Genomic DNA, 17,392 nt, shown 5'->3' with positions numbered 1-17,392 from the left:
CTGGAGTCAGAAAGGTATCACCTAAAATGTTCAAATTGACAGGGAGAAAGAGAAGACCTTTAAAAGCTCCTGAGTGACAAAACAAAAGCATGGACTAAATACCAAGACCCAAAATGGGAAAACAAATAGACAAATAAAAAACAAAACAAAACGAAACAAAACTTCTCAACAGAACCACTGGAAGTTGGAAGCCAATCTAACTGGTTTTAAATCTTTGAAAATAAAGGAAAACTCTTTTCTAAGTATAATTCTATATCCAACCAACCCCACCCATTAATTGTGACAAAGAATTAAGACTTAAATATACAAGATATCAAATACTAGCCAAGACCATTTACAGAGATATTTTTCTAAAAATTACTTTTTCCCAAGATTTGCTTTATAAATATAACACAAATATCTTATTTTTAACAACTGTACTCAACATTAAGTTTTCCTTAGAAAGAATAAAAATAGTCACTTTTAGTTTCTGCTGGCATTTTTTTTTAACCCACAAGTCACCATTCAGGGAAGCAAGAACAGTAGTGAATATAAGCAGTACACAAATGAGCACTTTCAGCAGAAAGCATATTTTGGCATTTGTCATTCATTATTAGAAAATAAAAATAGCAGTCACCTCTTTCCATCTGCAGTGTGTTAGATGCCCCACACCTGTATTTTATTATCAAATACTCCCCACTACAGTCTTGAGCTACAGATGTTATACCATTTTGTGTAATAAATAAAAAGTAAAGTCCCTTATGTAACAAATTAAAGAAATTTTTCAGCTTCTAAAGTAAGTTAAATATTAAGATATTTTACTTGTCATCAGTCAGTTTGAATAGATATTTGAGATGTAAGCATTTTAGGGTGGTTGTGTTTAGGGATTGATTTGTCTTATTGTTGCAGTTAGGGCCACTGATATCTATGATGGTCAGAAAGTACAAATATATTAGGTCATCACAAGAGTAACTAAGTATCCTGGACTGTAGATTGGGTTCTAGATAACCATGTATACAGCATGAAGGCTTCAACTAGGCTTGGTAGGCATGGGAGAATTTGATTTCAGCTCTTCTAAAACAAAAAAAAAAAGTAAAAACTTCCTAATTTATTTAATTGATGATATTAATTAGATTCAAACAAGTGATTTTACTAATTATGAGCATACTTCATTTCCAAAAATGTGCTAACATAACATAGTGAGAGAAGAATCTACAAAAAATTAATTTTTAAATAAGAATTTTAAAAAATTTAAATTCAATGATGAAGAGGATAAAATTGTGCTTTTAAGAGAACAGTTTTCATATATACCCATTTCATTTCAAAATAAAATAACAATAAGCCAAGACAGGAAAGTCCTTAAATGTTTCATCATCCTCAGATTTCCTTAAACCCAGTATATTTTGTCTTAGATAGTTAAGTAATGAAGTCAGATGTAAAGTAAATATTTTGAAATTGAGACAATCTATTAAAAAATAACAGAAAGAACTCAATTACTAAACTATGAAAAGGTAAATTAAGAAATAAACCCGCAGATCAAATAGAAAGCTCCTCAGTATTCCAGTCAAAATCTTGCTCTCAGCCACCCTCCTTGAAGAGGTATGATGATTCCAAATCACCCAAAATGCCAATCAGCACCACAGGTCAGGTATACAATCACTCTAATAAAAAAAGTATCGGTTATTTTTCTGTAAACAACAGAATAAAATGCATCAACTTTTTAAAAATGACCTTTGCAGGGATAATTCTAACTAAAAATATAACTGGCAGTAATTATTTATTTCAAAGAGAAAAAGGTCATACATACCAATATCCCAAAATAGATGTTTATTATAGTAAGTAAAAATAAAGACACCAAATCCCAGAAAAAATGGACACAAGAATTTACATTAAACTTTTTTCATTAGTTACTCAAAGACATACAAAGATATAAACAGAAATCAGTAACATTTAATAGTATATAGGAGAAAAAAGAGAAGATAAGCAAAAGTGATAAAAAATTCATCACAAAATAACTAAAACTGAAAACATCTAAAAGATCAAAGTGAAAAAAACTCATATCAAAAAAACTGATCAAAGAATGCTGTATGAGTTTAGTTTGACTTGTGATAAAATGTTGCTGTTACACCAGGTCAGGATTTTTACAATGTTTACAAGGTAAGAGATGACAATAGTTTTTACATCACCATCATTTGAAATGTAAGAATGAAGAATAAATTTATTGAGAATATTCATTCTCCAGTCACAGTTCTGCCTGCATTTCATAGTATAAAAAGGTACATTTTGTTTCTTCATTTTACTTTGGGAGAACTACTTGAATAAGTAACTTAAAATTTACAAAGATTTTACTATGTGCCTGACTCCATTTCACAGGTCTTTTGCCTACATTATTTCATGTAATTCTCATAGCCACCCAAAAGGGCCATAATGTTATCCTTATTTTGAAAGTGAAGAAACAATGCAAAACTAGCAGCTAGAAAAAGTTGAAGCCCAAATTTAAACTCAAATCCAACTGAAGCTGAAGGACACGATTTTTCCACAATGCCAAGCTGCCTGCCCAGAGAAAATAAAATAAAATGCAACCAACAGCATTTTAGCTACAAGTTTATCACCTACATCTGCTCATTTCTGGGGATATGCAGAAATCACAAAAGCTCTTTAACAATCCCTGATGGACTGAAAAAAATTAAATTGTATACTAGGATTGCCAGAATACTGACAAAAAATTAATAATCTTTATATTAAAGCAGAAAAACTAAAACCCCTGTTAACAGTTCGACAGCTATTTACAAGTTCAACAACTGGCACTTAGAGATAGTATAGCATGTAGGGTACAGCCTTTGGAGAGAAACTGCAAGTTACATCACAGCTCTGCCACTTAGTAGTTCTACAATCTTAGACAAGTTACTTAAATTTTGTGAGCCTCATCTTTAAGATAGATATAATATTAGCACCTACCTCATAGGATTAACTAAGTACTGAGAACACTAGCTGGCTTTAAAAGGATTCAATAAATGTTAGCTCTCATTGTTACTATATGCATTAGCATTTATAATTATGCAAGTAAACATAATTAATTGCATCAAGAAAAAACAATACTTGGATTGAAAGAATTCTTTAGTGAAAACTTGTTTGTTGTCCAATTATCAAATTCAAATTATAGAGAAAATTTAGATACATTAGAAAATAAAAATCATATCCTAATTCAATGTATCATTTAAAATATAAATAAAATTTCATCTATATACCCTTTAAATTTTTCTATATTAAAAATGCTAAGAAATGCCCTGGCTGGCATAGCTCAGTGGATTGAGCGTGGGCTGCAAACCAAAGCATCACAGGTTCGATTCCCAGTCAGGGCACATGCCTGGGTTGCAGGCCATGACCCCCAGCAACCGCACATTGATGTTTCTCTCTCTCTCTCTCTCTTCCTCCCTTCCCTCTCTAAATATAAATAAATAAAATCTTTTTAAAAATGCTAAGAAATGTTTTAAAAAATAAAAATTACTTACAATCTTATATGGAGTGAAAGTTCTATCCTCCAATTGTTTAATCCTACCTACCTCTAGGGAGAGCCACTGTTAACAATTTCAGAGGTTATTTTTTCTTTTTAATTTTTTGAGAGACAGAGGAAGGGGGAGAGAAAGAAACAGACAGAGAGAGACATCAATTTCTTGTTCCACTTATTATCCTTTTACTGGTTGCTTATGTGTCCTGACCAGGTATCAAACTCACAACCTTGGATATTGGAACCAACTGAGCTACCTGGCCAGTCAGAGGTTATTCTTTCTTTTTATGTGATTCATACAGACATCTCTGCTTGCTTATTTATTTATTTATTTATTTATTTTTAAAAAATGAACTCATGCACATCACACAAACTGCAGGATATTTTTAAAATTAACTGTATACTATGGGCATCTTTCCAAGTCAATGCATAGAGGTATCTCATTCATTTCAATATTGCATGTTTTTTTTAAAAGAGGATACTTTAAATATTACTACATATTAACCAACTTGAGAGTAGGGTTGGTCTAAGTCTTATTCTGTATTGCTTTCTCCAGTGCCTAATAAAACAGAATCAGGCAAACGGATGGCATTCAGTAAATATTTGCTGAAAGATACAATTACTAAAAACAATGGGAATGAAACAAGCCTCCAAGCTGAAAATTCCCTGTTTAAGTCTGTCACATGACCTCAGCTAAAGGTGCAAACTGAAATAGAAAATCTAGTCTTCTATTTTGCTTTCTGTAAGAAAGGTGGCCAGCAAAGCACATTGGGCTTTGCACATTAAAGCTCAGCAGGCTGAATTCAAATGATCACATAAAAAGATTACACAACACAAACGCTACGCTCACAACCAAACAGATTCATTTTCCTTCTTCCCAGTGATACAGCTCTGACAAAATCAGAAAGAGCCCCAGTTCCTTCATCAGTAATGTGTGGATAATGATACTTATCACAGGATTATAGTGAAGATTCAATTAGAAAATATAGGTGAAACTGCTCTTCTCATGGATCCATCTTACATCCTAGCCCAACCACCGAGCAACTGTGACCTTATTCACCTCGTTTCTTCGCTCAGTTGCTCTGTATGACAGTCACTGTACACCCGCTACAGACAGGAGGCAACCCTGCCGTAGTCACCACACAGGAAGAGGAAGGAAGAACCATAACCTCTCCATCCTGTGGGACCTTAGGTGCAATGGAAAGAGGCAGGAAAAAAAATAAGTAAATAAATGACATAGCTTAGAACTGTGAAAAAGCCTAAAAAGATAATCTATAGACCATTGTAATAAAACTGGGAGTAGTGGGTGGCAAACTACTTTAGTTCTCTGAAGAAGCAGTGCTTCAGTTGACCCCTAAAAACTAAGAAGTGCAATGACAGCACGGAAGGGCGGTCTGAGACAGAACAGCAGCACAGGAGTCCTGGGCCTGACACTTCCTTCAGGAGGGAATGTGGTCCCCTCATGAAACCTTTGCAAGGATAAATCTGAATAAAAATATAATCATCAGTAATTTTGTATTTCAAAGAGAAAAAGGTTGCACATACCAATATTCCAAAATTGATGTCCACTATAAACAAAGAAATTAATTAAAGATATAAAACCCCAGAAAAAAAAACACACACAAGAATAAACAGTAGTTATAATCAGACATGGCATTTTTTCTTTCATTCATTATTCAAATATATAAAGTTGTTTTCCTGTTCTTATTAAATTCTTTCATAACTACGATACATACTAAATTTAAGGCTAAGCTCACAAAGTCTTTATGATATTCAGTGTTTAATTAACCTTTTAATGCTCCAAATCCCCTTAATAAAAGAGAGAGAAAAAGTTAGGGGTATAAAGCCCAAGATCATCACTGCTACAAATGTACAAACCATGAGAACTCTGAGAAATGGAAACACACATAAAGAAGTTCCTTTCCAGGCATGTTTAAAAGGCATGAAAAGTCTAAGCTGGTCCTTACAATTGCCAAAAAAAAAAGTTTACTTCAGTGAGTACATAAAATTCCTCATATGTTGGAAGACCAAATAAATGAGCTTATCTCAGGGCACAACCATAACATTCCCATTTCACAGATGAGGAAGCTGAACAAGCTCGACCAGGGTCACACAACTAGCTGGGATGAAGCAGGCAGGCTGCAGGCCTCACGATAACTTTCCTACTATCTCTCGTGCATAAAGCTACTGTTATGATGCTAACATTAAATCATTGCTAGCCATGAGTTATTTTCCGTATTTCCTTATGGCAGTCCTAGGTTGGGATTAGCACTAAAAATTTTTTTGCCAGGGCTAAAAAAAAATTACATATACAAATTGATATATTAAATGAGAATACATCTATATAACTTATCTGATTTTCCTTTTTTCTATATAAACAAATTTTAGGGTTATGATTATATCACATATCTCATACCTAAAATATGCCATTGGATTAATTTTGCTTCCTTTTCCACCTCTAAAAACTTCTGTAATGACCTCTTCAGATGGCTTTTCTAGCAGTTTCACCTTTTTTTCTATCAGTTACTGACAGTCACTCTAAAACACAGCCTTGCTTTCTGGTGAGAGATAAGTCTTGTACTGAGCATTTTCAGTGTCTTATGATCATACGTGCATCCATGCCTGCACATGCCTGAACGTGTCCCAGGTGTCTTCCTTGTAGCTTCTCTTAAGGCCTCAGCGTGGACTGCTCTTCTTCTGGGACGTCGCTCCTCCCCACTCCCACAGGGACTGAGCCAGGCACCCCCCATCTGTGCCAGGTAACATGCACAACAGTAGCACAGACAGAACTGCCTGAATCTCCTTCCCCTGCTAGACTTTCAGGTCCCTGAACTATGTTCTGTTTACCAATACACCCCTTTCTAACACAGTTCCTGGCACACGGTAAGCTCCGTTAATACTGCGGACTGAATAAATGACCACTCAGAATTTTCCAGACTGAATATACATTGCTTTTATGAAGAAAAATCTATTTTAGAAATAAAGCTTATTTGTAATTACTGTCTACTCATATCATCTTCGTAGCAAAATCTCTTATAATCCTACTCTCTGTGTTTTCCTAACAACTTCAAGAGGAGAAATATTAGTTATTTTTGGATATAATGTTTTTTTCTCCAATTAAGGAAAATTAAAACAGGAGATGAGGATACTGGGTATGGTGACATTGCTTTCTAGAGCCTATCATGTTCCCTTTGGCTGCTATGTTTTATCTGGGTCATCTGACTCTTAATCCTAACATTCTAAAACTCTAAACTATGTAGGGCCACTCCTTTCCTTCCTCCCAATCAACCTCATATATCAATAAGCACTGATGGTCATACTTCTGAGGCACACTTCTTATACAACTCCTATAAAATTAGATTATTTTCATCTTCCTAGATATCTGGACATAAAATAACACAAAAATTGTTGAATCAGATGTAACAGTGCGGTCTCACTGTCATTCCCACACTACCCACTGCCACAGATGTCTGAAGTTCAACCGTACATTGGCGACTGTAGGTAAGTCAAGTAAAGCTCTTCTGTTGATAAGCTGGGCATTTATACATAAGGCACTAAATTTGTGGGTCAAATCCATTTAGACATAAAGAGTTCATGTTATTTCTGCTTCAACTCAAATATTGTTTATTGAAGAAAATATACTGGAAATATCAACTAAATACACAGTACTGTAATATATTATCAAACCTGTAAAAACTGAAAGGATAATATTCCAGAACTAGTGAAGCTGTCAAACAGGAAGCATCAGTCAGGTACAAAAAGCTAAATTTAACTAGTGTGATCTTTTCTTCCAATCTGATTAATATTTTTCAGACCCATAATCATGATCATCTTAAACACGTTATCTTTGCAACTATGTTCCTGAACACAAAACTATAGCAAAATAAAAGTGAGAATTCTTATAATTTGAGGCCAAAATATATGGTGAAATTTAAAGCCAATTTATTTTAAGGGGCAGAAAAGTGAAAATAAATAGGATTTTTAAAAAGAAAAGCCAACGAAATGTCCATTTCTGGACTGGAATACTATTTTTTAAAAGTCACAATGTTACTGGTAGACAGTATATCTGAAGCCCAAGGACTCTCCCATCGACCAACAGGGCCGTAGGAGGAGCTTCCTTAGACTGGTGTGTGGAAAGCTAGGAATATCAATGGGCATGGCCTGAGCATGAGAAAAGCTAATAAGATAACTGGATAGGAAAAGCCATCTCCTACTTCCAGTACCATATTGGGGGTGGGACCAAGGGAAGGTAGGCACATGCACCATACCAAGTCAAAATGACACAGGGGGAGGTGCTGACTAAAGAGGTCTGTCAGTTAGCCTGGGGAAAAAAGGGACTGGTTGGGAAGAGGAGTCACCTGAAGTACACAAACATGCCTGGTCCATACCACACCTGAACTAACGTAACTCCAGAGGAACAAAGGCCCACCCAGTGATTTACTCTCGCTAGTGATCTGGATTCACACAGTGCATGGGTGTGTTTTCTCCATGTGCCACGGGGCCCTTGGCTTCCAGGAGGGAGCCTGATTTGCTCTTTTGCCCACCTGGTGATGCACTAACACCCTGTGTGTTCATATACTCTCCACACTGGGAGTACACGACCTTGTGGCTCTAACAACCAGGTGACCCATGGTCTTGCTGAGTAGATGGACTTTAAGACAGGTGTTTGCCATTCTACCAGTTCATGAATAAATGCAGCACTTGAATAAAACTTGTTTCCTTTCACACCAGCATCTGCCTCACAAGTTTGGCTTTTGTTGTGAGAAGCAGCTAATGTTTTTATTTGTGTGTTTGTTTGGTTCGGTTTGGGTTTCTTGTTTTGTTTTGCTCAATGACAATAGTACCACGGTACAACAGGTTACCTACTGCTGCATGAACTGATCCAAGTAGAATAGCTGAGATTGCTGCTGAGTGATCCTTCAACAAATAAAGCCAAACAAAAAACAAATCACTAAAGATATTTGTTACAAAATGGTAGTACTGACTAATATATAAATCCATATAGTAATAGAAGCATAACACTTTGTAATATTCCTATGTTTGTATTTAAGCCAATTTATACATGTTCTTTACCTCAAAATTCTTGACTAATATTTTCAATTGTACAAATCAGGGATTTTTGTGTAAAATACCTTTAGATATTGTGTACATTCTGTAATAATCACCAAGTTCTTTGGCTTTAAAAATTTGCCTATTGGCTCAAAATGTATGTATTTTATGTCTTCTATATAAATTATTTCCCTCTATAAATATATTCTGTAGGAATCCTGACTTACATTACAAAGTGTAAAACTAGAGAATATGTCTCATTCCTATCAGGTACATATAAACACACATGGTTAATGTATGATGATAATGTTTTTTATATATTATAAAAATAAAATGCAACCGTTTAAAAACACGATGAATAGGCAGGAAGAGTAATCACCCGTTACTCCAAGTCTACAGCAAAACTTTTTCAAGCTATATTAATATGTTATTTCTTAGCACTCTCTTCAAAATAATCTTTCTAATGTTTGTCTAACATTTACCAACTGGATATCCTTCAGATTGTCTTCTAACCCCACTACTTCACCAGAATTATTTTTGTCAAGGTCTCCAACCAGTGGTATTCTGGAGCCAGCTTGAACATTGTACAAAAGCTGATTATTCAATTTTCAGAAAATCTGCAAGCTGGATGTTAAACAGCTGATAATTGGAAATCAGCCATAGTGAAAACATTTACACCACAGAAATTAACAAAAGCTAAAAATCAGGGCATTCCTCCCTTGCCCCACCCCGTCTTCTCCCAGAACCTGTTGTTTCATGTTCACCAGCACACTGCGGATGTTATGTGAACCTAATGAACACTTCTCATCCTTCTCTCTCAGCATTTCTCATACTCTTCCAACTTCTTTGGCAGCTGCATTCTCCATGTCTTTGCCTGGCTTTTCCACCTCTACTTGATCATCAAATGCCTGCTTGATATCTCTCCTTCATTTTTAAAACTTAATGTATCTTAATAAACTCTTCACTGCTCTTCCCCATCAGAAAGCTAACAGGTGCTTGGAAATGCATCATGATATAAAAAAAAGAAAAAGTTCAGAGTTGGGAAGCACACAGGCAAGGGTCTAAATCCTAGCTCTTTATTTCTTATGAGTAAGATGTTTTATCTCTTCAAATCTATTTACTTATCTGTCAAATGGAAATAACAACATATATTTTGCATTTGTAGATGATTATATAATAGTATACAAAGCACCCAGCACCATTCCTAGCAAATAGTAGATACTCAATAAATGCCAATTATGATTTTATTTTTAAGGTCAATAAATGTTTAAATGAATGGACCATTAAGGAGAAGGGAAATAATAGAATGGCAAAAATAAAAAAGAGAGTGGTGTTCTAGTTTTCTGAGAAAAGCTGTATCTATATTCTATATACCTAAAAAACAAAGAAAAATATTTATATCATAACTGATAGCATGGCTAACAAATCTTAAAAATATGAATGGCAGGTAATTTAACTTCCATACATATCTAAAAAAAATCATCTGTAGGTAAATAATTTAACTAAAAAACTATTTTGAAGGTTGTTATAGCAAAATTTGGAAACAACTTTCAAATCACTAAAATAAATGGAATTATAATTGACTATTTAGCCTTAAAAATTACGCTAAGAAAAATATATAATTACATGGAAATATGTTATATTGTTAGGACAAAAAGCAGATCACATAAATATGATCTCATAAATCAGAATGAAAACAGAATATGGTGATGAGATTACAGGCTGTTTCTTTTTCTTTTATTTGTTATCTGTATTTCTAATTTTTCCAAATTTATCAAGTAACATCTATGCAATACACAAAAACTACACTTCTATGGTATTTCATCAAAAAATAAATTAACCCCATTCTGTTTTTATCTTTAAAATGCCTTTTTTGTTGTAAACATGCTTTAAAAATTATTTCAAATTTATAAGCTACTTTTAACCAACTTTCTATTGTGAACTTTAAAATTTTTCATTAAAGTTATTCCTACATCTATATAAAATTTTCTCTATGTAATTAGTAAATCCCAGTAACTACTAAACTTATATTCATAATTAGAACATTACATGTGTAGCATACAGCGTATTTTCCCTCCCCACCTGGTGTTTTGTCTAATGTTTTTAAATGACTCTGCCTCACTGCCCTGGGAAGTAAACTGTCAGGTGCTGTGTTGTCAGAATGCTTGCAAGTCATGAGGCCGCAATGTCATAACAACACAGACCAGGAATTTCAAATGAACTCTAATAAAGGGCCAGGTTTTTTGTTGTACTTGTTGGTTCTGATTTCAATTTCCAAACAGCTGTGGACTGTTTATAAAATGCAGCAGCAAATGCTGAGGCACTGTCAAATTGCTAAAAGAGTTTCTGAATATTTACTCTAGATTTCAGTACTAAATTGTACCTATTTGTGACACGGTATCACTTGGCACAGACTACTCACTGTTAAAGTAACAGATGCCAATTCTTGGAAATAATTCAAGTTAAGCTTAAAGCACTAACTAGGAATTTGGGGAAATTTTGCACTTTAAAAAATGGAATGGTAAAAAGAAGTCAGTCCTATTTAAAAAAAAAAAAAAAGGCAAGGACAGGGAAGGCCATAGGAACAGGGAGGTATAGAAAGTGACAAGTAGTGTGTAGATAGCTACATATTCTCTCTGTTGTGCTTACAGGTTATGACTACTCACACAGCTACCCTTAATCCCTGGCTTCTGAAAAAGCACTCCAACATCATTCATCATTCATCATTCAATCAATCAGATGCACAAGGAAATGAGGAATAATACTATTTGATGCAATTAGATGTAAATACACAATAGTCAATAATGGATGATCCTTTTTTAAGGAGACCCTTCACAAGAATAGCTAGCTTAACACATATATATTCTCTCTCCTCTTGATCAGTTTCCTGCCTTCCCAATTAAGCTATTACCAGTATATGACATTTCCTTCCTGCAGTCTCTGTTCTTCAGGCTTCAAAATTCCAGCCATAAGTCCATAAGCCAAACTATTTAAACTGGCTTAAAATTTGATTAAAATAAAATAAAATAAAAACAAAACAACACCTACCAACTATCAAAAGCCTGCAACTTCATGTGAATTATCCAGCAACCATTACTATTTTAACTGCTAACATCTAAATATATTATTTACATCTGAATATTATGCAGAATTTGGAGTTAGGAGTACTGTTAACCAAATGCTACTTTTCACAAAATCCACAGGAAATAGTGTAATGCCACTCCATAAAAACAGTACATATAATATATAGACTGAATTTTATTCTGCCAATGAGAAGAGTCAATGAATTATTCTGAGCAAGGGGATAGTAGGATCAAATTGATATTTTGAAACATCACTGACTGCAATATGGAGGATGAAATGATAAAGTTCTGCAAAGCATCAATGGAGGGCTGAGGACCTGGAGTGCGGCTAGTGGGGATGGAGATGACAAGTGGAGGATGCTGCTGCCACTGCTGCTGTTCTTGCTAATCATGATGATGATGGTGGCAGGAACTACCATTTTTATATGGAGGCCTATGTGTCAAGCACTGTGCTTAGCACTTTATATGCATAACCTAATTTGATCTTAACAACAACCCTATAACTTAGGTGTTATTACTATTTTTTCCATTTCCCAATGGAGAAATTAAAATGTAAGAGATTATTATCATACCCAAAGACATACAACTAGTAAATACAAGAACTGTGAGTTAAGTTAGTGGTAGAATCCATTGTATTTGTCTGCCCCAGCACCCTGCTCAATTCTCCCCTTCTTTTGATAATAGAGCCCTATTTTCAGGGGACAGGCAGTGGGGGGAATTTCACCTTCCTCTTTGTAAATAACACTGATGGAATCAACGAAGATGTCCTGTGCTTCCTGAATAAGAATGGGATAGATACAGACATAAGGAGATGGAAAGTCTTTTTCCATCTGATCTCCTAGGTATAAGGACCATTTGACTGTTCCTGAAAAATATTTTTATTACTTTTTATCCCATATTATGATTGAGATTTGATATTAAGTGGCAGTGTGCTCTTTCCCTGAGTCTCTTTGGACTTCTATTCCAGCCACTCCAAACACCTCAAAGGAGCAGCCCCAGTGGGACTCAGCTGAGATTGGGGAATCAGTAATTTTATGATGAAAGGTGTTTTACTTTTTCCCAGAAAAAGAATGTGCTTGCAAAATTGAGATACGTCTTTTTACCCACATATCTTTATATGTCATTATGCCATCTCCTATGTTGGCCTCATGCTATGCCTAGAGCTACCTGGGCAATCTTTGCTACCACATGAAGACAGTCTGTCAACAGAAAAAAGCAGAATTCAGAGCTAGAGAAAGACTTTCCAGCTATATGAACCAATAAATTCCCTTTTTGCTTTCTTGAATTTCTGTGGCTTACATCTTAAAGCAACCTAATTTAGAAATTGGTGCCAGGAAGTAGGGTGATAAAGTGACAAAACCTACAATGTAAAACCAGGGTAGTAAAGGAAGGGAGCAGGGTGGTGAAAGTCTGCTCATCTCCTAATAGTATGCTGGCACTTACTGCGTAGTTAAACCCGCTGTCATAAAACTGAGGCCTCCTAACCAAAGTGGCCAATGCTATAGAGAACTTGGTATGAAAGTGTCAGGATGATGGAAAGTGTTGGTTACTTCTTACTGCCTTTAGGAGTCCTACAAGAGACAAGTTGGCAAGTTTGAAAGTGGAAAGGTCACAGATACAACTGGCAAAGAGATGCTCTTCTCAACTATTACCAACCAGCCAAACAGACTGAGGAACAGGTAAGTATGCTTCTTGAGGGAGTACAGAATTCCGTGAACTAAGGAATAAAAGAAGGAAAGTGGGAGACAAGGCTGGGTCCTAGAAAGGGGAAACCTGACCATCTGTGATCATGTCCAACACTTATGAGTGTTAGGTAAGTTCTTATTTCCAATATTTATTTAACTTAAAGTACATAAATGGCAAAAAGCACCGAACTTATAAAATAAGCTACACAAGCAAGGGGATAGTAGAGGGTTCCTCTGCGCACCTTTCTCACAGTGTCCTTGGTCCTCATTCAGAACCAGTTAAGGCTGCTACCCTGGTTTCATTTAGACATAGAAAGTCAGAGCAGTAAAGTTACTACCTCAAGGCATCCCTTTCTCCCTCTCTGGCCAACCTGGATTTCCTCCATGATAATGAAAAGAATCAAACCTACTTCTTCCGTCCCAAACTGAAACTTAAGTATGTATTCCCAGTGGGCATTGTTTTAAATGGTAGCTATGTATTACTGAAGTGACACATTGATAAACTTAGGTTATAACATAAAAATTGACCTTTTGGAGTTGGCGTGATAATCTAGCCAGCAACTATAATAATCAAAATATAAAACTAAATTTAAAAAGAATCCCTATATAAGAGCCTTTTAGAACACAACCCCATCACAAAATGAGCAACTGAACAGTCCCAAGTTGGCATCAAGTCATTACGCATCACATCAAACACTTTAATTAGTGGTTATTCTCATAAACCAATGTAATCCAAACTGACTTTTTTCAGAAAATTTATAAAAATGTCAATTAGGATTATATTAGGTTCCAATTTAAAAATATAATTTTAAAAAGTTAATGCTAGAAAAATCTCTAAGTACATGTGATGATCAATTATCTATAATAAAAGATTTAAAAAATCAGAAAAATAAATGATCGCACCCTTTGTCCTACTACATTTACAGAATAAATGATTCCTCAAAACACGTGCGATTGTAGACTCACTTAAAAATCCCATTTTCTACCTTGCGGACAGAGGAAAAAAATTTGTTTTCTGAAGACACCAAACAAACCTCATTGCTCTCATGCCCAAAACCTTTTAATGGCTTTGCAAAGCCATCTGGATAAAATAAAATCTCCTTAGGACAATATTTTCTTGATCTGGTTCCAGCCTACCACTTTTACCCCTGGCCTTCTATCTTCACCTCTGCTGCGCCCTCACAGCACAGGAAGTGGTGCTCTGATGTCTCCAGGCCTGGACACCCACAGCTCCCTCTACCTCGATGGCCCTTCCCCCCAAACTCCTCATACCCCCCAAACCTCCTCTGCAAAGCCTTCTCCTCATCTCCTGTCTTGGTCAGCGGGCCCTCCCACATAGTATTTTTAGAAAGAATAACATTTGCTTCCCTGAGAAAAATGGTCATCAAGTAGGACAGTAAACTGTAATGTAAATTGGAAGGGAAGGTAATTTCTGGGGTTAGGATGATTATAAGAACATGTGGATTTGTATAAAATTTAAGAGCCTGTACAAATATCAGAAATCTATTTATTTTCTTGAATTTGGGAATTTGGGAAGATCACAGGCTATACTCCCTGGGAAAATCAAGGGTCTAGAATACTATTACAATACCCCTATCTTGCTCACATTCTTGCTGACTCTGTGTCACATTGATAACAGTAACATAAATACAACACATTCTACTCAGCAATATCCACTATTAACAAAGTATTCATAATTTCTGTCCTCTAAGAAGTAAATTTCTCTAACACAGAGGTTCAGTTTTGAATGTATCATTCTTACCATATATCTTAATTAACTTTGATACCTTTTTCAAGCAGAATGCTAATATTAGTTCATTTTATTGGTTTAAGATGCATTCTGTGAGAAATGAAGCATCGTAGGCCCAGAGTTCTCAGTGGAATCACCTTCCTCAATCCCAACCTCATTATGACTAAGGAGATACCTCAGGAGTCAAAAACAAATGTAGGGAGGCAGACAGGTAAAAGGAAATCAAAGGAGCCCTGTTTAGGATAGTATAAAGGAAGGTTGGCACAAAAGTGTCAGCAAGTCAGAGGAACTGAAAGCAGCAGCTGAGATTCTCCTGCTGGCTTTGCAGAAGCAAACAAACAAGTGAACTGCCTGTGGAGTGGGTCCTGCAGCTAGGTCCTGAAGGCCGTTAGGGACTGAAAGCACTCCCCAGGGACTGTATCCACAAGGACCTGAGTGCTGCTAACAACCCGTGAACTTGTAAGAGGACTTCAAGCCTCAGCCAAGATCATAAACCAACTGCAATCTCAATTCTAGTACAAGAGACTTAGCAGAAGCCCCAAATGAGGCCTGGATTCCTGACTCACAAGTAATATTTTTGCAATTTTTTTAGCCACTGATTTTTGTGATCATTGGTTAAATGACAATGGAAAACCAATACATTATGATTTATAATCAAGAAAATATTGCTCTTACATGTTTGCTTATAAATATTCTCCACATCAAATATTTGTTTTCTCAATTACATTACCTTTCCTATGTAATCTAGCAACAAATAAGATTCCATTTTCATGAATACTTTAAATTTGGATACAATCTGGATACAATCTGGATTTGGATACAATCTGGATACTTTAAATTTGTTATAAAGCATTTTATCTCTAAGCTTTAATAGACTCAATGAGAAATGAATTTAGCAGTATTATTTTCCTGAATTTTTGAAATCATATTTTGAAAACTTACTATTTGAGAAAATATTTACCATGCTCCATGCTAAGAGAAAAGATACACATTTAACATACTTATTTCTCTTTTCAGCATTTATGTTAACTGATGGAATATATCATATTGCAAAATACACAACATTGAGGGAGCTTATTTACTCATTGTGTGAATATTTTGATGTGATATATAATATATGGGAAAAAAGAGACAGACCAACTTTACAATAAAAATAAATCATATAAAATAATATAATTATAACTTTCCCAACATAACGATGTGTTTCCATAGCTAAATCTGCCACCCAGTAAAGTTGGGGAAAAAGAGTTTGGCATTATTACCCAGTGTACAGTAAGAGAACAAAACAGGCTGCCATCTAACATTTCAAACTATAACAACTACAATTTTCTTGTGTGTTTTTATCAAACAGGCAATTTATAATTAAAGAAATTTATAAACACCCAGAGCAGAGGTTCATACTGTTAGTTGCACTAGTAAACCTTTTTGTACAATTACAAATGAAGTTTGGTCTTTAAAAAAAAATCTACATTGAGTTAGCCTACCTTCCACACTCAAAGTCCCCATTTTGGACTCCAAGAAATCAAATAAGGTGCTTGGTGCTGATGGCCTTGCGTTTCCCAGTTCTTCCTCATCTTCAGATCTTATTCGCCCCCTGCCTTTTCCTTTACCTTAAGAAGACACATATATTGTACATGTAAAAACAAAGGACAAAATACACTAAATTATAATTAGCAGACATCTTAAGTAGGATTTTGTATATATTTCTTTTCATATTTTTCTGTATATTGTACATCATTTATAATAAAAAATTTTATTTTTTGTTTTTGTAAGTATATTTATTTATTATGCTCTAACATTTGTCCCATTTTTTTCTCCTCTTTACTCCACTCTACCCTCCCACACACACCAGCATTACTGCACCTTAGTTCATGTCCATGGGTCATAAGTTCTCTGGCTTCTCCATTTTCTATAGTATTCTTAGCCTCCCCCTGATACTTTGTACCTACCAATTACTCTTCTTTCCTGTACCTTTTCCCCCATTCTCCCCATTCCACCTCCCAACTGATAACCCTCCATGTGATCTCCATTTCTGTGATTATGTATCTATTCTAGTTGCTTCTTAGTTTGTTTTTGTTTTTAGGTTCAGTTGTTGATAGTCATGAGTCTGTTGTCATTTTACTGTTCATAGTTTTGATCTTCTTTTTCTTACATAAGTCCCTTTAACATTTCATGTAATAAGGGCTTGGTAATGATGAACTCCTTTAACTTGACGTTATCTGGGAAACACTTGATCTGCCCTTCCATTCTAAATGATAGCTTTGCTGGAGAGAGTAATCTTAGATGTAGGTTGTTGGCTTTCATGACTTGGAATACTTCTTTTTAGCCCCTTCCTGCC

The 17,392-nt window shown here is 35.2% G+C and overlaps 1 protein-coding gene across 6 annotated transcripts in view; it reads right to left on the bottom strand.

Moving 5' to 3' along the window:
* Positions 1-17,392, bottom strand: part of TDRD3 (tudor domain containing 3) — a 163,246-nt gene that overhangs the window by 42,792 nt on the left and 103,062 nt on the right. For all 6 annotated transcript variants that reach the window (XM_045839149.1, XM_045839148.1, XM_045839152.1 and 3 more), the window contains one exon: positions 16,539-16,664. In XM_045839149.1, coding sequence (XP_045695105.1) covers positions 16,539-16,664 — 126 coding nt within the window. The remainder of the gene's footprint in view (positions 1-16,538; positions 16,665-17,392) is intronic.

Source organism: Phyllostomus hastatus, unplaced genomic scaffold (genome assembly GCF_019186645.2).
Source record: "Phyllostomus hastatus isolate PE091 unplaced genomic scaffold, TTU_PhHast_1.1 phas_contig_29, whole genome shotgun sequence".
Lineage (NCBI taxonomy): Eukaryota > Metazoa > Chordata > Mammalia > Chiroptera > Phyllostomidae > Phyllostomus > Phyllostomus hastatus.
The sequence above is the reverse complement of the archived record's forward strand: the minus strand, read 5'-3'. Positions and strand labels throughout refer to the sequence as shown.